Source organism: Dendrobium catenatum, unplaced genomic scaffold (genome assembly GCF_001605985.2).
Source record: "Dendrobium catenatum unplaced genomic scaffold, ASM160598v2 fragScaff_scaffold_1342, whole genome shotgun sequence".
In the NCBI taxonomy this organism is placed as follows: Eukaryota; Viridiplantae; Streptophyta; class Magnoliopsida; order Asparagales; family Orchidaceae; genus Dendrobium; species Dendrobium catenatum.
In genome coordinates this window covers 416,032-438,777 of record NW_021319804.1, presented here as the reverse complement: position 1 = coordinate 438,777, position 22,746 = coordinate 416,032, and the positions used below count along the sequence as shown (strand labels likewise).

At 32.4% G+C, this 22,746-nt stretch overlaps 1 protein-coding gene across 1 annotated transcript; it reads left to right on the top strand.

The window, feature by feature from the left end:
* The first annotated feature begins 3,381 nt into the window (after nt 1–3,381).
* Nucleotides 3,382–22,412, top strand: LOC110105766 (agamous-like MADS-box protein AGL9 homolog). The gene is made up of 6 exons (XM_020835395.2): nt 3,382–3,459; nt 17,409–17,470; nt 17,603–17,702; nt 18,739–18,780; nt 18,870–18,911; nt 22,023–22,412. Exons 1-6 carry the CDS (start codon nt 3,382–3,384, stop codon nt 22,194–22,196), a joined length of 498 nt encoding a protein of 165 aa, XP_020691054.1. The 3' UTR covers nt 22,197–22,412.
* Nucleotides 22,413–22,746: the final 334 nt, after the last annotated feature.

The window sequence follows — 22,746 nt, the reverse complement described above, 5'->3', positions numbered from 1 at the left end:
TTTATTTAAGACTTATTTTGGGACGATTTTCTTACTGCTTCTTTAAACAGCTTCTAGTGCAAAATTTTTAATTTTGGTATTGAAAAGCTGCTTAAACAAGCTGTAAAAAAGCCATCCTCAATGAAGCCTAAATGTAATAAAAAAATATGATTTCTAATATTCTCCAACCGAGTCTTTTTAGGTCTTAACTATACCCTTTTTAACATAAGCAAAATCTTATACATCTAATTGGGTCATCAAAAGGCCACCGTTTTATGCGACCAAACCATCTAAGATGACTCTCTCACGTGTATGCTAATTTCGTATCATGTCTCTGAGAGTAAATATACTCATCCACTTGAGCATCCTCATCTCTGTAGCACTTAACTTAATATTATACTTCTCTTTTAATGGCCAACATTATGCACCATAATGCTACATGTATAAGCATCTCCATAATTAAAATAAAAAATATACAATATTTTTAAATGAATAATACAAAGTATTTATTATTGACATAATCCGACTATAATATTTGTTAAAGATCTATAAACATATGTTTAATAACTTTAATATATTTCTGGCAAACACCTTTTTTTTTCCTTAAGACATACAACTTATTTTTTATGATACTAGACAATAAGCCTTTTTAAAATTAATATAAATTAAATAAAGATTATATCTTTTCTTTTTATAAAATTTTCATCAATTGCCTTAGTATACCAAGAATTTCTATTATGAATATTCTTGGCAATGAACTAAATTGATTCTCAAATATCAACGTAATGTTTTTAACATATATTATACTTCTCTCTCCATAACATCATCAAAAGACTCATAAGTTTATTCTCTTTGAAACTATTGCAATACTATACATAACCTTTTTCCTTAAATATTAACACAATTAGTTCTCTTAATTGACAATATTAGTGTTCTCAATTTTATCAAAAGGATTTAATAATCAAATAATTATAATATCACCACAACTCTTTAAATTTTAATAAATATATGATTTTGGTGTAAAGATTTTATTCATGCATCTATTTAGAGTTAATTTATCTCTTTACTTTTCATATCAATCTCTAATATACCATATTTTTTTAGTTCATTATATTATCTTCAAAAACTTTTTATTTCATAAATCTCCCATTTTTCTACTATCCTACATTTATCCATAGTACACATGAAATTAACTTATTGTTGAGCCTTGGCTTGAAAGTTGAGGTTTCTCTTCCTTTGAAATTCATTCTTCTATTATTCTTATAAGTTTGATTGAGTCTTCTCTTCATCCCCAAATTGAGTATTCTTTTCTTTCTCATGTTGAGTCTCTTCCTTTCCTTTAGAGGCGAGTGATTCTTTTTCTAGTTACCTATTACATTTTGGGCATGTACATTCGCACATCATCATTTACTAAAGGTATGAACAATGTTTATACATTGAACTTAATGAGGAAGATTTAGTTCTAATTTTAATTAGGACTATAAGATTTCTAATTAGATCTCTTAAAAACCTTTCTAAAAAAACTATGAGCATTATAGAATTGTGAATAAAATTAATGAAAATGCTTTTATGATGGATATTCCTTTGGATATTTAAACTTCTGAAATATTCATGTGCCAAATTTAACATTGCACTAGGTGGCAATGAAAAATTCATTATCATTTTTATTTCTCTCTACAAATAGTATGGACTTGCAGTTTAATAATAAGTGATCATCACCAACATTATTACTTTGACTCATCATTAAGTTTGTTTGTGATATGCACGCCCACATGTTCATTAATGTAGATATCTCTCATCTTTTAGGGGGGTTACTAATGAATTGGAACAACTATAGTAGCTTATTCACATCCACTCCCTTATGTATTCAGGGGCTTCATTTGACTGTTTTGAATTCATTAAAAATGAGAAAGATGATGTAAACCATATTTTTATGCTACTTTAGTATTTCATGGGTATAAATCTTTAATATATGATATCATATTGTACTTTTATTTTCTCTTACTTTTTCTCTTTTAGTTACCCATGTGTTATTTGATCGTTTAAGCCATGGTGTTATTTTTTTGCTTTGTATTATGAGTTTTATATGTGTTTTAGGCTTATGTTGCATGTCTTTTGTAATTTCTTGCCATGTGATATTAGCTATCTAGGCTATGGCTTTGAGCTAGCCTTAGCATTCCTATGCAGTTGCCTAGCCTAATTACCCCCTTTTTTATCATCATCATCTATGTTGACCTTTACATCATCGTTTAGATTTACCACCTTATTTGAGCGTCAATCACTTAGTATTTGTATACTAATATTTTTTAAGCTATATGATATTATGATGGGAAGCTAAATCAAATACAATTACCTACTTTAATATATGAATTTTTTCTCTCTGATGTCATAGGCATAGAAAAGTTAATCATGCTTATCAAATAAAGCAAATTTTATTTTTTGTTTGCTTTGAATTTCTTATAGTTTTATTTTTTATCTTCACTTGTGCAATAACTCCCAACAAGTGCCAATAAATACCACCAGTAAGGTGATTTAGGTCCTAAAAAGAAGTCATTAGGATTTTGTGCAAATTGAAAATGTTTACTCCTAAACAACCCACTACTCAAATGTGATACTTGCTAGCATGATTAACACTTTGAGCAAAGCTTTTCAATGGCACCCTTAGGATTCTTACAAATTTGGGTTGTGAATGAACCAACAAGATTTTGTGCATTTAAAAAATGTCTCCTTTTGTTAAATACATCATTCGAATGTCAAAAAATAGTTAATGAATTTAATTAGCGAGAATAGTTTTTTTAAACAATTTGCATGTATTCTTATAAATGTAGCATTCAATTACCACTAAAAAATCAGCACTTAGCATGTTTCATTGTATTTTGAGATTTTAGTATAGCACTAATTAAGCACTACATCCCACAAATCTGTTTTTAAGAAAAAAGAATGGATAAGGAAAAAGATTGAAGAACTAACTAAGTTCTATTTATTGTCTGTTTAAAGAGGAGCATACATCAACGACCCCCACGACAACGACACAAATCTTAGGTCATCCATAAAGTTTGTGTAATTAATTTGTAGGATTTCTAGCATAATTGGTTTAGATGAGTAACTAATCAGTAAACCTAACAAAATTATTTAAAGCTTTTGCATGTTAAATTTGCTTGAGCACCACTATCAAGTTCAAAGAACTTTCTAAGAATGATTATGGATTTAGACCTCTGAATTCTTTCCATCGAATTTTTTCCGCACATACAAGAATGATTATTAGTAGTTAGTTGCTTTGAATGGATGATAGAAAGACATTCTTGTCATCCATGTTTTGCTCATGCTCTAGCCATATATGGTATCTTATAACAAAAGAAATTGTTCCATTTCGACATTATTTTTCTCTTTATGTATTTCAGTATGTTGAAGACTCTTGAGAGGTACCAGAAGTCTAACAATGGGGCACCAGAGATGACTATGACATCAAGAGAGACTCAGGTGATCAATTTGCTCAATTTTTTTTCTTTTAACAAAATTTTAAGCTTTATTATTTTTATTATGATTATATATATACATTCATACTTTATAGTGTACTGCTATAATATATCTCCATTGCAACTCTTTTATTTAGTACTTTGGTGTTGAAATACAATGTTCTTTAGCATTTTATAATCAAATCTCCACATGTTATGGCTGATTTCCCTTTTTAGTTCTTTTTAGTATTTCATGTTGGTATGTATGTTATAGGAAGTGGTGCAATTTCAGCAAAATCAGAGAATGACATAAGAAATTTAGGAAGAATAATACAAAAGAACTATTTTTTATTAAAAGAACTAAGAGGAAAAAAACATCATATATAATTGGATCTAGCTCCCCCAAATCCTTAGCTGTCGGCTATAGCCCACTCAACATAAGCAAACCTAATTCCAACAAAATCAAGTATAATATGAAATCACCCTATGGTTTACATTAAACAGGCTCCCCTAATTCCCTCCCAAATTAGTCCCATTTCCCTAAATAATCTTCTCTCATATTTGAATTCAAATTAAACATCTTTCCCTAATTAATTCCCTCCCAATTATAACTAAAACTTTTCTAAACAATTCCCCCTTGGTTCCTCCTTACATAATGAATATTAACTCTCTTGGGCTTTCCCTAAATAATTTTCTCTCAAATTTGAAATTCATATTAGATTTTTTTTTCTCTTATTAATATCCCACCAATTGTAATTAAAACTTTTCTAAATAGTTTTCCCTCTCTCTTCCTACACGCCACCCACCCTAATGTGGCCCACCAGCTTAGTCGCTAGTCTATCAATATGCCAAGTTCCATTTTTAGAATTGATAGATTATTTTGCCATATTGGATGACATGAAATTAAGAGAGTTTTTAGCATAACTTACCTGCTGAAAAAGGAAACCATAGTTTAAAGTGATGTCTACTTTGTCCAAATTCATGTACAAAAATATGTTGTGTCCAAGTGTCTTTCCTAAAATGGTGGTGTCAAGTTTTTGGTAATTAGCTTATAACGAAATTGAGAATTGAGAATTTGCATGCTCCCGATCGCTTATCCATACAACTTTCACTTAAATCTCTTTTTCCTTGAGGTACTTATGTATTATAATTTGGCCGAGGAGACATTAACATAGGCCAGTTTCCACTTCTATTTGGGTAGCATAAACCATTTGATCATGTGTTTAAGGTTTAGGATGCCCAGCCCACTAAAATTGTTAGTTTTGTTCACTTGTCCCTATTTGCTAGGTGGTATTTTCTCTTGCCATTTGCCGTTATTCTAAGGGGAATCAAAACATCTTCTCAACCTCTCTCTAACCCAATATTATAGATAGAGATGGCAGTTAAATTGCATTCTTTCAAAGGGAGTTTAATGTATCAAAACATAGTGTCACTCTTTCACCCATTGACAATGATATTCCATCTTTTGTTTAATAAATTCTTCTAGCTCTAGATGTTGTATGTCTTCCTTCCTTAGTGTGAAACCTGTTAAGTAAAAAAAAGCTAAACTCTAAACATGGAGGTGCCTTTTGGTGTAATGGTTAGAATTTTTGTAAAAATCTTCGATCGTAGTCAAACGTGCTCATCCCAGAGCAATTCTGGGATGGGTGACCTACTGAAAAGTTACACAAACAGAAAAAAATTTTGAAGCTCTTAGGCCAAAGTATACAATATATCGATAGTAAAGAGTTTGGATTGTTACAAATGATATTAAAGCAATACACCAGCCAAAAGATGGGAACTAAATATCATACAAGACAAAGTGCTACGCCATGGGAGCCACCTCTTGAATCCTATATGGAACAAAGTGCTACGTAACATGAGCTACCACTTGAACTTATAGGGGACACCTCTAGAGTCATATATGCATGGTGGATGATTCTGGGATACAGATGTTGACGATAACATCAATTACTTAAGTGGGGGAGATTATGAAACTCATTAAGTAAAAGAAAGCTAAACTCTAAACACTGATGTGCCTTTTGGTGTAATGTCTAGAATTTCTGTAAGAAACTCCGTAGTTAAGTGTGTTCATCCCAGAGCAATTTTGGGATGGGTGACTTATTGGTAAGTTCTACCAACAGAGCAAAATCATGAGGCTCTTAGGCCAAAGCGGATAATATCTCTATTGTAAAGAGTTTGTGCTATTATACTTAAGTTGTTTAAGACTAGTATACGCAGATAATTAAGTGGAAAGGCCATTCCAAAAAGCATGTTAAATCTATGGTAAATAGTTAGCAAGGTACAATCTAACCCAAAAGCTGTGTTTCTAATAATTAATTCTTAGCCTTAATAAAATTTAAGGATAATTCTTTGCTTTAAAGGGATGATCTCCTCAGTTTCATGTTTACAAAGACGAGTCTTTCATCTGCCTACTGTAGGATGGCTACTCTAACCATATTCAAGATTTTCAAACTCTTTCAATCAGCTTCAATTCTAGTGCTCATTTGAAGCCTTAAAATAGGGTTTGAATTACCAAGATGAAAACTAAGAATAAGGTGGGTAGCTTGTTTCCTGCTTCTCTTTCAAATGAGATTTTATTAAGATGTAATTAATACAAAATTAAAATTTAATACTGGTCTGGTTAGACTAGATCGTATTGCACTAGGAAGGGTGAAAATCTCTAGTTTGTATAGTTTATATGAGCTTCATTTGCTGTCAAAAGTTTTTCAAGAAGTCTAATTTAAATAAAAACATAATTTATTCTTTGTAGTCACAATTAGATCAATGAATCATAGGGACAAACCAGCCTTTTAAGAATAGGTTTTATTTTATGATATGAAGGTACTCTAAAAAAAAAAAAAAAGAAGGTACTCAGCGAGGACTCAACTAGTTAGGTGTGGTGGCTAATCTACCTGATAAATGTTAGGGTGGAAGTAAAACATGTGACAAACAACTAAAAATATAAAAGCAACAAAAATAAAGTACACAAGGATTAACATGGAAAAACTTGAAACCAAAAAAAAAAAAAAAAAAACTATGGAGCCTTACAACACCAACAAATATACTATAAAATCTAGGAGAATTAGAAAATATCTCTCACTCTCTCATTGTCTCTCTTCTCTCACGCTCTCTCCTTGACTCTCTTCTCACTAGCATCTTTTTTACACAAGAACAAATAAAAAAAATAAAAAAAAAACCATCAAGGGACGCAACCCTTTATGAAAAATGAGAAAGAAAACTGTTTTGTCCTCCTAGCAGCATCGCGACCCTCAATTCTCGGTCTTGTCTATATGAAAATGGCGGCCAGGGTCTGGAGCGTCGTAGCACCTCTTGACCGCAATGAGGTTTGGAGCACCACAGTGCTCCACTCTTTATTTTTTTCACCAAATTAAGCAGTGTCGTGCATGGTGCTCAGGTACACAACATTAGGGTGCTTTAGTACACAACACCAGGTTGTTGTACGAAAAATATTTTTCAGGTGCAAAGCACCTAAACCCAAGGGGGTGGACCTCGTGTAGCTCCCCTAGTGAATTCAAAAAATTGAATTCAGGTCTGAGGCTATAGTGCAACCCGATTGATCGGCATAATCATATTTCACATAAAACTAGCAATCTCCAACTTGCAAACTGATTGCAGTCAATCCTTTTCTTGATTTATATAGCATCAATCATAGTATATATAGTGTGATTCACCCCTACTCTTATCCTTCATGAAGACCAATTGAAACTAGGCATAACTTCAATTTATCAACTATCATGGTCTTCGTCAATATGTCTGCAAGATTATAGGTTGTATGTGCATCATCCTAGCATGTAATATAGTATTCTTCGATAGTTGAATAGCTCTTATGCTATTACTCAAAAATTTCTCATTCTTTTGCCATTTGCCAAGTCCGGGCAAGAAACTTTATAACTATATTATCTCCTTGCTAACCTTAGTGATAGTTAGATACTCAGCTTTTATGATTGAGAGAGTAATAATCTTCTATAACTTGAAAACTCAACTCATTGTAGTCTTTCCCAAAGTGAAAATATAACCAGTTATGCTTCTTCTAGCATTAAGATCTCTAGTAATCAAAATCTGCATACCCCTGTAAATCAATCCCTACATCTTCAAAGAAAAGAGCTTTATCGATAGGTCATCTCAAGTATATGAGAATCCACTTAATCGCCTCCTAATGAAGTTTGTCTCAGTTTCTCATAAATTTGCTAACTACTAGCACTGCATATGTTATATCTGATCTCATACATTAAACTTTCAATTGCTTAAGCATATGAAGTCCTTGCCATCTATTCTTGCTCTATTTTAGATGCAGGTGATTGTTCCTTAAATAGTTAAAAATGACTATCTAAGAGAGTGTAAACTGCTTTGTCTCACTCATGTTGAATCTCTACATAACCTTTCGACATACTCAGCTTGAGACAACTTCAGTATATATGTAATTCTATCTCTGTTCATTCTCATACCAAAAAAAATCTTTGTTGGGTCTAGTTCTTTCATTTTAAACTCTTTTGATAGCTGCTTCTTTAGATGTCTTATTTTCTTATATCTGACCAGCATGTATTCATCATAAAAAATAGAATAATATAATGATTATCAAAATATTTAAAATAATAATAATTATTATCTTTTTAGCATTTCTTGGACCCATTATCTGACATAAATATATCAAATCTCATATACCACTATCTTGGTGCTTGCTTCAGCTCATTTAGGCTCTTTTTGAGCTAACACATTAGATCTTCATTATCTATGATCATATAACCTTGAGGTTATGCCATGTATAACTCTTCCTTAAGATTATCATGAAGAAATATTTTCTTTACATCCATCTACTCTGGATGTAAATCCTTCACTACCATTATGCTCAATATAACTCTGATTGCAATCATCTTCACTATTAGATATAAAATTTTAGAGAAGTCCTCTCATTCTGTTTGCTAAAAGTCTTTAACTACAAGTATGGCTATGTAGCACTTATTACCATCAGATTCTTCTTTCTGTATGTAAGCACACTTATTATATAGAGTTTTCTTTCTATCTGGTAGATATGTCAAATACTAAGTCTGATTTAAGTCGAGTGAATGCACATCTCATCATCCATGACATGCTCCCACTTCTTTAAATCATAAACTTGAATGACCTTAACATAGCACTCTGGTTCACCACTATCTATCAGTAATATATAGTATAAGGATAATACATTTATATTGGCTTTTAGATTTTGCTGGATCTTCTAACCTTAGTAGCAAATATCTGATATACCCTCTGTGCTTCATTAGCTTTGTCTTCATCATCATCATCATCCTATATCTCAATATATTTGGAGGAATCTACAGAAGACTCATTCCTATTCTTGTATATTTTATTTTCATTGAATTTAACATTCCTACTCTTAATGAATTTTAAAATTTAATAGTGAATAAATTTATAGCCAAGTTCATCTGAGCCATATCTAATAAATATTCATTTGATAGATTTTGGATCAAGTTTACTCCTAATTTTATTTCAACATGAGCATATAATGAATAACTAAAAAATTTTGAGGTGATATAAACTTACCTTCTTGCCAATTTAGGCTTCCTCAGATAACCTTTTATTCAGAGGAACTGATGGACCATGATTGATCAAATAAATAGTAGTATTTACTATCTCTGCCTAGAACTACTTGGGTAGACCAGCATACAATCTCATGCTCCAAATGTTCTCAACAAAAGTTCTATTCATGCGCTCAACAACATCATTTTATTGTGGTATTCTTGGAACAATGAACTCGTGCTTGATCTCATTCAAAGCATAATACTCTTTGAACTTCTTATCACGATATTCGCCACAAAGATTACCTGATTTGAGACACGTAAGATTTAAATATGTCTCAATCTGACCACTTCTTGAAAATATTAGACACATCTGACCTACTTTTTAAGAAGTACAACCATACCTTTCTACTATAATCATCAATAAAAGTGACAAAATATAGAGAATCTCCTATAGATGAAATTGGTGCTAAGGCTCCATACATTAATATGCACTACCTTCAGCTTCTTTGACTTTACATTTGAACCAGTTTTTGAAAGCTCACCTTTTATTGTTTGTCATAAACACAGTCTTCACAAAAATCTAGATTTGCAAATTTAAAACCAAGACGCTTTCCTCTCATAAAAAGTGAATGCATACATTTCTTACTCATAGAGTCAAACGTTTAATGCTAAATATCTCTATCAACATCTAAGTTAGCTACACCTTTAGAATCTAATCTATTGTTGATAACATATATGGTGTCTTCAATAATATCATGAGCTATAACTATAGTTCCTTTAGTCATCTTTCAAGAATCTCCTATGAATGATGTCAAATGACCTGAGTTTGTAAGCTAACTCATAAAAATTTAGTTTCTTTTCAAATAAGGAATGGGCCTAACATACTTGAGTCTCCATGTTGACCCATCTGATATTTTGATATCATATCTTCATGTCCTACAATGCCATAGGGATTATTGTCTCCCATATATACTTTATTCAAATCACCATCAATGTAGTTATTGAATGACTCATAGTTAGGACTTGCATGAAATGAAAAACATGAATCTATAAGCTAAGATTCAGAATTATCAAGAGATAAAATCAAAGAATTTGATTGAAACTCTTTTGCATATAAATTAGCAAAGTGATTTTATCCTTGACTTCTATCACTAGCCTTCTTTAGAACAGTAGTCTTTCTTCAAATGATCCTTCTTTTTATAGTTCAAATACACAACTTTCACTCTATTTGAAGTAGACTTTCTTACCCTTGATTTAGACCACCCCTCTACTTGGATTTTTCTATAAATGCCTTCCTCTTGCTTCAATATTTTTAGCACAATTTGAATATTCACCATTCACCTTTCTACAAACCTCTTCATTAAGTACTAACCTCACAATATCCTCAAAGTTAAACTTTGAACTTCCTAAAGAGTTACTCACAACAGTAAATAACCCATCTCAATTATCTGCCAATGAAGATAACAATAACAATACTTTCATCTCATCATCAAATTTGATGCCAACAGAAAATAAATGACTCATCATAGTGCTCTGATTATTCAAGTGCTCTGCCATTGAAGTGATGTCCAACATCTTCATATTGAATAACTTTTTTTATCAAGAATACTTTATTTTAGGCTGACAACTTCTCGTACATCTTAGTCATTGTAACCATGAGATTGACATGTAGTCTTCTTATTTATAATGTTGAATTCAACATATGAGAGTGGAAGTTGAATCAAACTTAGGGCAATCTGATTAAGAACCTCCCACTCCTCTATATTCATTGAAACTAGCTTGTTGGTGATTCCCTCTAGTAGTAAATATAACTTTTTCTAATACATTAAATCTTTAATTTGCATCCTCCATAATGCCAAGTTGAAATCATTGAACTTCTCAATCTTGTATCTTGCTTCTTCATTCATTATTCCCACTCGAACTGAAGAACGTGGCTCTCATACCAATTGTTGGGGTGGAAGTAAAAGATGCAACAGACACAAATAAGAAAGATAAAAGCACTGGAAATAAAGAACACCAAGATTTAATGTGGAAAAAATCCAACACTGAAAAAAAATATGGAGCCACACCACAACAAGAAATCCAATATAAAAATTTATGAGAATTAATATAGTTCTCTCTCACTCTCTTCTTGTTTCTCTTTTTTCTAGCATCGTTCTTATAGAAGAACAAACAAAGAGAACCACCAAAAAAACCAACAAGGGATACAACCCTTAATAAAAAACTAAGAAAAAAAAACTACTTTGTCAGTCTCGTCCTGTCTGTATGACAGCGTCGCAGTGCCAGGGTATTAAGCACCACAATGCCTCATGGTAGCACTGCAGTGTCGAGGTTTGGAGCCCCAAGTTGATCACTTCGCTCTTACTTTTTTCACTAAATTATGTAGTATCGGGGCGCTCAGGTACACAACACCATGGCATTGTAAAGAAATCGTTTTTTTTTCTAGGTGCACATCACCTGAACTCAACCCAAAGGGAGGACCCCTTGCGCCTAGTAAGATTGATAGACTGAATTAAGTTCTAAAGTAATCGAACAACCTGATTGATCAACACAACATATTCCATATAGAACTAAAAACAAATGCACCGGAATCTATTGCAAACTATTCATTCCTGAGAATGATGAGACAAAATCCTTGATGCACTCATTGATACCCTTTTTGGTAATCAAGCAAATATTCGTGCCGTTAAGCTTGTTAAATCTCACAAAATAGAACTCGCAAAAGATTTTAAGCCATGCATCTCAACCTAAAAAACAAAAAAGAAAAGAAAGAGAAGAAGAGTAGAAAGACCATTCAAAATTGGTCTTTTCTCATCATTCATGGTAAATATTAATTTCTGATCCGGTTATCATTTTATAAGGATATAACAATTTCGTCTAAGTGCGTGGATGAGTTTGCGAGAAGGCTCCCTTGTGAGGGAAATTGTGTTGGATAATAGGGAAGCGGCCAACATTATAAAGAGATGGGAATGTGTAGAATGAGGAGTTTAAGATTAGAAGTGCGATGAGGTAAAAATTGCAGTAGAAGGCTTCTCTAACACTTAATATTAACATTGTCAATGTAAATATCGACGGTGTGTTTTTTAGTAGGCATGTAAATGAACCGATCATTCGACGAGCTGCTCGTGGTTCGGCTAGATAAAAGTTCGTTCATGTTAATTTCATAAGCTAAACAAACGAACTTGAACACTTTTGATAAATACTTGATAGCTAAATAAATGAGTTTGAACAACTTTGTGTTCTGTTTGTTCATGTTCACGAACAGTATCGTTTAAAACTCACGAACAAGCTCATTAAGAAGCTCAATTAGAGCTCATTTAGATTTTGAAAATAAATATTATTAAGTTAATTTTACTGATTTAAATATCTAATAATTTATTTTTAAATTCCGGTTGTCTGATGTCCACTTTGCTCTCCGGCGTCTCCTCTCTCACTAACGCATAAGAAAAAAAATTGTTTGAGTGTTCATTTAGTCCCACACCGTGCATCACATGTTGGTTTTGTTGTATATAAACAAACGTATAAGGAAATCATTTAAAACCTGGCGAATGACACAAGTTGGGTCCGGTCTATCTTGAAATTCTTTTTGATAAACGGGTCGCAATGCCTGGCGGCAGACGGTTCTAACGAGTTGACAAGCTTCTTGATTGAAAGGAAAGTAAAGCCTATTTTATTAAACGAATGGCCTATTAAAAGACTCGGCTCGTCAAACGAGCCCCTCAAAATAGGGGTCCTCCATTTGGACGAACTTAAAATGAATTGAACTTGAACATGAACACAAGTTGAGCTAGAACAGGGTAAATGTTTAAACAAGCTCGAGCTCGAGCTCGAACGGGTATATAAAAAGCTCAAATCTTAACGAGCCGAGCTCAAACACTGACTTGGCAAATGAGCTAGAACTTGAACATACCGAGGCTCGGCTCAATTTTGGTTCTTTTATAGCCCTATTCTTTAGTCTTGGCATGCTAAACGAAAATCTTTCCCTCTTCAACGACTTCATGAATCAAATGATATTTGATTTAAATACGTATGACCCACACATTATTGTCAAGGATAATATATTTGCACAATATGATGCTGTTGTTCCTAATATCTTCTAAAAATCTTTGCAACTTTAATATTGTGTAATTCTATCTGTAGTATGTATCTATAAAATAAATAAATTAAATCAAACCGATGGTATTTAATTGATTTGATCAAGTTGTTAAAATAATGATTTGATTATTGGTTGTAATTTTTAATTTTTTTTATTTGATTTTTACCTCTGTTAAGTTGATCAAATAAAAACTGAACTATATTATTTTTTTAATATTAAACCAATAAAATCATGCAAATAAACAAATTACATTAATATCAGTCTAGATATTATTAATTTCACATAAAAAAATAAAAAATTAAGTATTCTTCTTAATATATATTATTTAAGTTAAAAATAATTAATTCATTATTGAAGTTAATTATATTTTGGTTCATCCAAATGGATATATCGAATTGGCCAAAATAAAGTTTCGTAAAAAATTGATAAAGCTAAAAAGGTAGATGTTTGCATCTTCTTATTTGACATCAAAAATGTTGCTACAGTGTCACATCCATACATTTTGAATCCCTTTAACATATTCTCTAAATGCGCCTTCCCTATTCTCTTTAATTTGCAAGGCTTTTGTTAAAAAAACAATGCAATAATCTCATCACTTATCTTTTGTTCTTTTATTGTTTATTCTCTTAATTCTTAAACATTTGGGCATTTCTTCATTACTCCCCACGTAGATAAAGTCATCAAAATATAAAAATACTATAATTATTTAATTTATTTAATTAATTTATTTATTTTTTTAAGGTAGGCTAAGCTTTGCTTCTTAATTGGGATTCAAATAGTATTGCTTTACTCTTTGTACAAAGCTCTAAGGGTTTTTCGAAATCCAGATAATATTACCATTATATACACAAACATCTCTCTCTCTCTCTCGTCTCTCTCTCTCTCTTCTCTCTCTCTCTCTCTCTATATATATATATATCCACTTTTTTATGCAATATTAACGTTTGCACAGTTTCACGTATGTTACCAAGGGTTGTTTGATTGCCCTAAAAAAGAATAATTTAGAGTTTTTTTGGATGAGTGAAAAAAGAATGCATGGTTTTACTTTTTTTTGTTTGGTTTGAAATAAAGTAGTGAACTGCAATATAAAGCTAAAAAACCCGGGGGTGGTCAACATGGCAGGCGGCCGGTGTTTGAGGGCGGGAGTGGGAGCCCAATGGCAGCCCATGGTGTTGGGCAAGGGCGATGGTGCGGCCGGTGGTAGGCGATGGCAGATGGTGGAGGCAGGGTCGGCCGATGACGGTAGCAACAGTGGTCGACAGTGGGTGGTGGCGGGTGTACTAACACATATTTTTATTTTGCCAATTTTTTCTAAAGTCATTATAACTTTAAATTGTAAACCGTCTTCATCATAGTATTTTTGATTTTTTGAATTTTACTTACACGATTTTTTTTGTATTTTTTGGAGCACCTGTTAAAATCCTGAAGGATTAGTATCATATGGTACAAATGAGGATTAATTCGGGACCATTAGGTGTCTGTTTCGCAAATTGATTTCATAGATATTTTTTTAAATATAATGATTTATGTTATTAATATTTTCTGTAATTTTTGAAGTCCTAAAATGATTTATTTGAATTTTATACTAAGAAGTTAATTAAATTAAATATTATATTAATATTATATATTATTTATTACAAAATTTCTTATGTCACTAAAACAAAAAGTTTTTAAAAGCCTTCCATTATCATTTCACCTAATAGAGATTTGAGTTAAGATTAAAAGATTAATTCTTCTAAAATTAGATTCTAAAGTCATAACAATTGATATTTGAGCTTAGATGTTGGAAAAATTGATGCTACTAGAGCTCTTAGGATTTGATTGAGAGTTAGGTAGATTGGATAGATTAAGGTGCATTAGTTTGCTTGCAAAATTGAATTACATGTGATATAATGAATTAAATGAGTGTATGGTTTTTGATGATTTTTTATTTGATTTGATTTTTTATTGTATGAATTATGTTTATATCGATTTTGTGCCCAAATTCTTTAGGGAAATGTCGGGGATGATATTTTTCTGAAGGTAGATAGATTGTAATAACCCGTATTTTAATTTTGTTAATTTTTTTCTAGAGTCATTATAACTTCAAATTGTAAACCGTCTTCGTCATAGTATTTTGATTGTAGTATTTTAGTTAAATGATTTTTTTCATAATTTTTTAGCACCAGTGAAAATCCTTAAGGAATTAATACCTATATGTACAAGTGAGGATTTCGGGACCGTTAGGTATCCGTTTTACAAACCGATTTCTGTGTTATTTTTAAAATAAATGATTTATATTATGGATATTTTTTTACAATATTTGAGGTCCTAAAATAATTTATTTGAATTTTATACCAAAGAATTGATTACATTAAATATTATATTAATATTATATATTATTTTATTATAAAATATATTATGTTACTAAAACAAAACGTCTTAAAAAGCCTTCCCTTATCATTTCATCTAACAAAGATTTGAGTTAAAGATTAAAAAAATAATTCTTCCAAATAACATTCTTGGGCATCACAGCGGGTGACGGCTGCTGGGGGCCGGCGGTGGGCAGGCGGCAACCATAGACTGTGGAGGCAGGCAACAGGGTGGTGGTGGAGATGGTGGGCATTGGGAGTGCTCAAACATGTTTTGGAGCAGTGTAAACGGTTCTCGCTCATGGGATTATCTAAAAAATGAACTAGAATGAAATACACTGCATTCACTTTACCTTGTAGTTTCTTTTCATCCTACCAAACCTCAAACTTCTCAAAACTCGTGTATTTACTTACTTTACACTCACTTTACTTCCTACCAAAAACCCCCAAAATCAGGAGTTCCATTAAATCATTGCTTGGCATTTGAGGGAACAAGCCGAGCTTTGTGCTTAAAATTTGATGCATGTTGATTTTACAGTTTAGATGTCCACTTCAAGTTATAGGCTTTTATCATACTGACTAGTTCTCGCTCATGATTTTCTCCATTAGTTTACTGTTTTCTTCCATATTTCGATCTAATTCTTTCTTCTTTCGCTGCTTTTCAAATCATTATGGTTTAATCATTCCAAAGTAGCAAGCTTTATAAGTTTTACTACTGTTCTTACCCTCATTGAAAAAGACTTGTAAATGAAAATGTACAAAATTTTGTTGTTAATCGAATAGCTTTTGATTATTATATGGATATTAGTGAAGAATAGAGTTATCCAATGTGAGATAACTTGAAAATTCTCTAACTGATTATTTGAATCAATGAACATAAATATTTTTGCTCTTTATTATCCTTTGGACTTGTGTCTGCATGATGATTTGAATGCTCTCTTTTTCTCTTGCATTACGATTATATGTAATCAGGCCTCACACAGGTTGAGGCACAGTTGGGGCCCTAGAGTCATCAGCCTTCATCGGTCTATAAACCAAAATATCTTAACAATAAAGCCCACAACAAAGGCAGCATCTCTTGGATTCAAAGCCATAACTTTCCAATTCCGTTAAATATTGTTACCATCTAGGCCACAAAACCATTCATGTTTCTAACTCTACTAATTTTAACTTAAATTAAAATAAAATCTGAAATTTCTCCTAATCTCTCATCACATTTGCATTATATATATATATATATTATTGGACTATCAAATTTTAATTTTTAGTATAGATATAATAATTAGCCTTGGGGGGTGCCATTGACATTTGCTACATGGAGATAGAGAAATAATTGGGTTAAAAGAGAATATTGCATGATGAGATAATTTTGATGCAAATGGTATAGAGAAAATGTCAACTATCATGATAAGATCATTTCATTTTTAGAATTTCACAACGAGAATGTCGCAGAATCAAATGATGTGGCAGTTTCACTATTTCAAACTCCATATAGGGAATACAATGATGAGATAATCCACTACTTAGAATTCCATAGAGAGAAGAAAAGGATGAGAGGATTCAACACTTAAAATTTTATGGAGAGAATAAAGTTGAGATTATTCCATTATTCCATTATTTAGAATATAGTAATAATCTTCTAACTAATTGCAATGTAGTGGGTTGAAATCTTTTTGTTGTATTCTTTGTACTTTGTTGTACATAAGAAGGCTACAACCAGTACAATTATGGTGAAATATTTGAGTGCTTAATAAGTTGTGACGGTTACCCGTTTGCGAGCTCATTTAACTGCTCATAAGTACTAGATGATTGAACTCTTGTTCTAAATGTAACTGGACAAAGCTCTTGCAGATAAAGAGTTATTAGCTTCAGGGTAATCTGTTTGATCACCCATTTTATTCAATAGCGAAAAATATTGAATATTTACATGATTTTGTGGGTATATTTTCGACTTCTCGGCCTATAATTTTCACACATATCATTTACCCTTTTTCATTGGATGCAGAGTAGTCAAGCTGAGTACTTAAAACTCAAAGCACAAGTTGAAGCTTTACAAAGATCCCAGAGGTGAAGCATTTTCAAAGTGATTGCACCATCTTATTTTTGTTATCATTTCTCTATATGCACATTAAGTCATTAATCACCTGTTTCCATAAAATCAGTCATTATAATCTTATACTAATTTATTTGAAATTCTAGAAATCTTATGGGCGAGGACCTTAGTCCCCTTGGTGCCAAGGATCTCGACAAGCTGGAACATCAGTTGGAAGCATCTCTTAAGCAGATAAGATCAACAAGGGTAACATTTGTTTTTGTCCTTTGAAAAAGTTAATATAATTATACACATAAAATGTTAAAATCAATTAGATTAAAAGCTTCATTTGGGATAACTTTCTTATCATTTTGATTTTTATATCACAATCATAATTTTTGTTTGGTCACTATTTTTTCACTACTTTAAATAAATTTTTATGTTATGAAGCTATTTTTCAATTTTCAAAAAAATTATTTTCTTCAAAGCAGCTTTATAATCATCTTTATCAAAAAACTATAGATATCTCAAGCAGATCCTAAGTCAATAAATTATAGTAGTAGTCATATGCTTGTAATGAATTTTATAGTGTTTGATAAGTTACTATGCGCCTTATGGTAACTTTTAGTTCTATACATACTTACACTATGAGAGTACCTTGAAATAAATTTATGAAATTAACAACCCCGGCCCGTTTGTGGAGTTCTACTTCTTCCCCTTCTCAACAAGGAGGCTCTAGAAAATGGGGATCGGAGGAGAAGAACAAGAGGACAACAAAGAAAATGAGACTTAATTTTTACTCTTTGATTGATTAATTATATAATACTCCTTGATAGAAAGTTCGTATAGAGCTGCATACACTATCAAAAAATAGGGCTATCGCAGCACAAAATTAGACATTTTTCCGATGGTATTACCCGCCACAAATTTTCTTACAAAGGTTTTAAAACCATTGCACGCCCGTTGTTATTGCAATGTGTTACAATAACATTACGCGGCGGTTTCGTGAGCGTTGAGGAAGACAAATCCGGTGCTAAATCAAGGTTTTGGCATCAATTCTAAAAACCTCTCCTGACAACTGCTGCATAAAATCCTGTTTTTTGGTAGTGATATCGTAGGACTGATTAGTAATATATTTTACACTATCATCACTCAAGCTATCTGTTAAATACATACAGTAATATTTATTAGAAACCTATGACTAATAAGACCTATTATAATCTATTAACTAAATCTAATAGCCCGCTATATTTATCGACCCTTAATGATTTATACTACTAAAATTCTTATAACTTGAAAACAGATGCAATATATGCTCGATCAACTTTGCGACCTTCAACAAAGGGTATGCTTTGATATAGAATTCTGTAATTTATTTCAGTTTTTGTTTTCAATGATGATGAATAACACTGCATCTTATTTCTTTCTTTGCAGGAACTATTACTTTTTGAGACTAATAAATCACTGAGGACAAGAGTAAGTGCTCTTTGATGAACTAAATTTGCAAAATAGTATAAATGCTCCATAGAATTAATTTCTACCATGAAAAATGAATCAATTTATAACTATTTCCAAGAATATAGGGATTACTGACTCTTTACGTTTCTTTTGATTTTTAAATGTAGCTCTTTGTGCATTATCGAGCAGATGATTTCTTTAAAGACTTCTAAAATTTTTATTTTATGAATTAACACGTAGACCCGTTGGTGGATTTTTATTATTAAAAAAAAAATCCAAATTTTGATGTTTAAGATTTGTATGGGATCTATCATATGGGAAACCAGTAGAGTCTTTTTCATAGGACCTTATTTTATAAATATTTTCCTCAGTCATGATAACTTTTGGAGAGATGAGCTAGTTGGATAATGTTCCTTTCATGATAAATTTCATTTTGTTTTTTGTTCACAAAGAACTGTCATTTAAGATTTAACAATCCTATCATTACTTTTGTTGCACTCACCTCATGCTGCTTGAATAGGAGCCAAATCTTCCACAGATGTCAAGATTTTTCATAGTAACTTAGGCTTGCATGATGGTCCAATCAAGTAGTTTCAGGTTAGGTGTCACGACCCGACCCGATCGGGACGGATCCCGCCCGCACCGGGCCGCGACCAGCCAAACAAACAGATCCAGGATCTGGCTTTGAATTTGCTTCGGAACTGTTTCTTCCAAATATTTCAACTACAAAACAGACGCACAGAGCTACTATGAAACATCAAAATGCAGCGGAACAAATCATCTATATTTTTCTCTTCCTCAAAACAATCATCAACAAATACAGTACATGACTGACAGAAAGAACAAAGAAGAAAAGAAGTATGACTATGTACAAAAATCAAAAAGTACAAAATATACCTATAACTGATCAGAGCTCAGACATCTTAATCCAATACCTTATTCCCTTTGCCAGAACCTGAAAACACACGCAGAAAACAAGGGTAAGCTCAACAACGCAAGGCAAAAAGCGACATTGAGACCTATCCAAACAAACTTCCAGAATCCAAAACCAGACCACTTGCAACCAAATCCGTACAGAAACCAGAAACAGAATCGAACAGATATCAAAATCGTGCAGATGCAAACGAAAGCAGATCATAATTCAGAACAAGATACGGACATATATCAAATCTATCAAATCAGAACAGATAGTATTGTAAATTATAGCTAAATGCTCTGACACGTGATAGATCTCTATAAACAAGAAGAAATTTGCAAAACTGGAACCAAATAACTTATGCCTCCTTTGTGGCTCACGGCACCAAACATAGATGTGCTTATAGGCAGGATATGCTTTTAGACTCATAACTGTAATGTCAATATAGACGTCAAATCTATTCCCTCGAACGACGAAGATCTAACGGATTGCTGGCCCCTTATGCCTCCCTTTGTGCTCACGAGCACCAGAACAGATGTGCTTATATTCACCAGAACAGAATTCTCATCGGATCCGGAACAGAACAGATATCAGATTTCAGATTGAGCTCATTTCAGATTTCCCAGACACTAACTGAATCTCTTAGGATCCAGGCCCCTTATAACTCCCTTTATATAGCCCAGACACTAACTGAATCTCTTAGGATCCAGGCCCCTTATAACTCCCTTTATATAGCATATACAGATAGCATATCAATTCAGAAGAAATCCGGACGAATTCAGAAATCAGACAAAAAGTACGGCAGCACAACGCTGAGTATACGAAATTTAACACAATTTTTCTGAAAAACACAGACAAATACCAAATTTGCACATAATATAAAAGATAACAACATTGCAAGACTTTAATTCTACTGCTACAACACATTTTTAGACGTCTTAGAAAAATACAGTCGAAATAAACACCGCCGAATTCAAAAAATACCCGGACAAAAATCTCCAGAAAATAACCAAATGTTGCACACTCGGCACGTCAACAAACACATACGAGAAAATTACGCGGTAAAAACTGAACCAGACGGGAAATACGGACGAAAATCACTAACAAAAATCAATTCCGGACAGATAATACCCCAAACACGGAGGTTCTGAAAAATTAGAAAGGCGGATTGTGCCTTATCTTGCGTACAGCAATATCTTGAACAATCTCGTCGGACGAAAACGGCACCGGCTCGCCCGAAAATCAGCTTTTCCCAAATTTGCCCTCGACCTTCTCTCTCCTCGACTGATTTTAGATATTTTTATGATTTTCTCTCTCTTCAAAATGACTTGATTTCAGCTTTAAAGTGCTCTGATCGCCCGGCCGATCGCACGATCGTCCTGGACGATCTGAAAAATCCATATCGGCTAGGACGGATTTCCAGGACGATAATTAATTTTCAAAAACCCCTTGCTCTCTGACTTGTGCCATCCACTGATCGTCCCGGGACGATCTTAGATCGGCCTGGACGATCCCTACAGGAAATCATTCCTGGAACTTCTGTACAGAATCTGGAACAAAAATTGCACTGATCGTCCCGGGACGATCCAGATCGGCCCGGACGATCCTGGAGCAGATTTTGATGTTACATTAGGTGAATGTCTTGGTTGTAGCCCAATTATGAAGTCTTAGGTTACACACTATCCAAGCATTCAAGAGTGACTTGAGTGTGATCAACAAAAAAGTATTACTAATCAACCTTTTTTGGCTTGCCACCATTTAGTGACTAATGAAGCTCATTATTTAATTTTAGTAAATAAAATAGGCATAAATTAAATTTTATTATCAGAAATATCAAATTATATATATATAATTCAAAAAAGGCTACGAACCCCTGAATACTCTATCTTATCTGACTTTGCAATTGATCATGATTTTTTCCAACAATGCTGGGGCAGCTTGGGATGATTTGAGTTATTTGTTGAGAGGGTAATAGTTTTGAGTTTAATTTAGTTATAATCGAAGCTTCTAATTATGAACATTTTTCTTGCAAATAAAATGAAATTATATGGATGATCAATTATACATGAGCTCATAATAAAAGTCAATGGCCTTTTTTTAATTTAAGAGATAAATTACAAGAAGTTTTCAACAAAGTTATTTTAATATTTTTAAATCTTGTTACAAATTTCACGTTTATGTTCTTGAATTTCTTTGTTGTATCTTGAGTGCAGTTGGAGGAGATCACTCAAGTTAGCACACAGCAATTTTGGGATCCAAATATATCTCAAACATTAGGGTACGACCGACGACCAGATCAGCTGCAAGGAGATGACTTCTACCACCCTTTGGAGTTTGAACCCACTCTGCAGATCGGGTTTCCAACGACATCTCTAGGTGGAAGTTAAGGGTGAGTTAATCTCACAACTGATAATTAAAATAATATTAATGGAAAAAATATTAAGTGGTTGCTTTTGTATGTAGTTTCAAGTTTTTAGAGTGAATGATTTGAACAACAGCATATCAAACTCTATTTTATGCACTTGTGTGGCTTGTTGGACTCTTTATAATGAATCAAATATTTTATCCACTTTTGTACACATGGACTTGTTATAAATAGGACTAGATAAATCTTGGTAATAATTTATGATTCTTATATTTGCTAGTATAATTTAGTATGTTCATTGCATTTGCTTATGTTTGATGTTATTGAATATAAAATTTAGATATTTTTCCCAAACAAGTTAAGCTCAATACAATTGTAGTTAAATTCATTTCCTACTCAAAAGTTTAAGCCTACGAGCAAGGATCAATCAATTAGTATTTCTTTATTGGATATTTTCACTATTGTGAAGTGGGATGAAGTTCTTTATTTTAACATCTTAACAATCTTCCTCTCAAGTGAGAGCTCTATATTTTGTTTATTAGTAACAATCAAATGAAAATATTTTTGATATC

Excerpts from the sequence above, each read along its gene's own strand:
- LOC110105766 (XM_020835395.2), top strand. The coding sequence starts at position 3,382 with ATGTTGAAGACTCTTGAGAGGTACCAGAAGTCTAACAATGGGGCACCA. Across the intron at positions 3,460-17,408 it reads TGACATCAAGAGAGACTCAG|AGTAGTCAAGCTGAGTACTT; the intron begins GTGATCAATTTG and ends CATTGGATGCAG. Across the intron at positions 17,471-17,602 it reads GCTTTACAAAGATCCCAGAG|AAATCTTATGGGCGAGGACC; the intron begins GTGAAGCATTTT and ends TTGAAATTCTAG.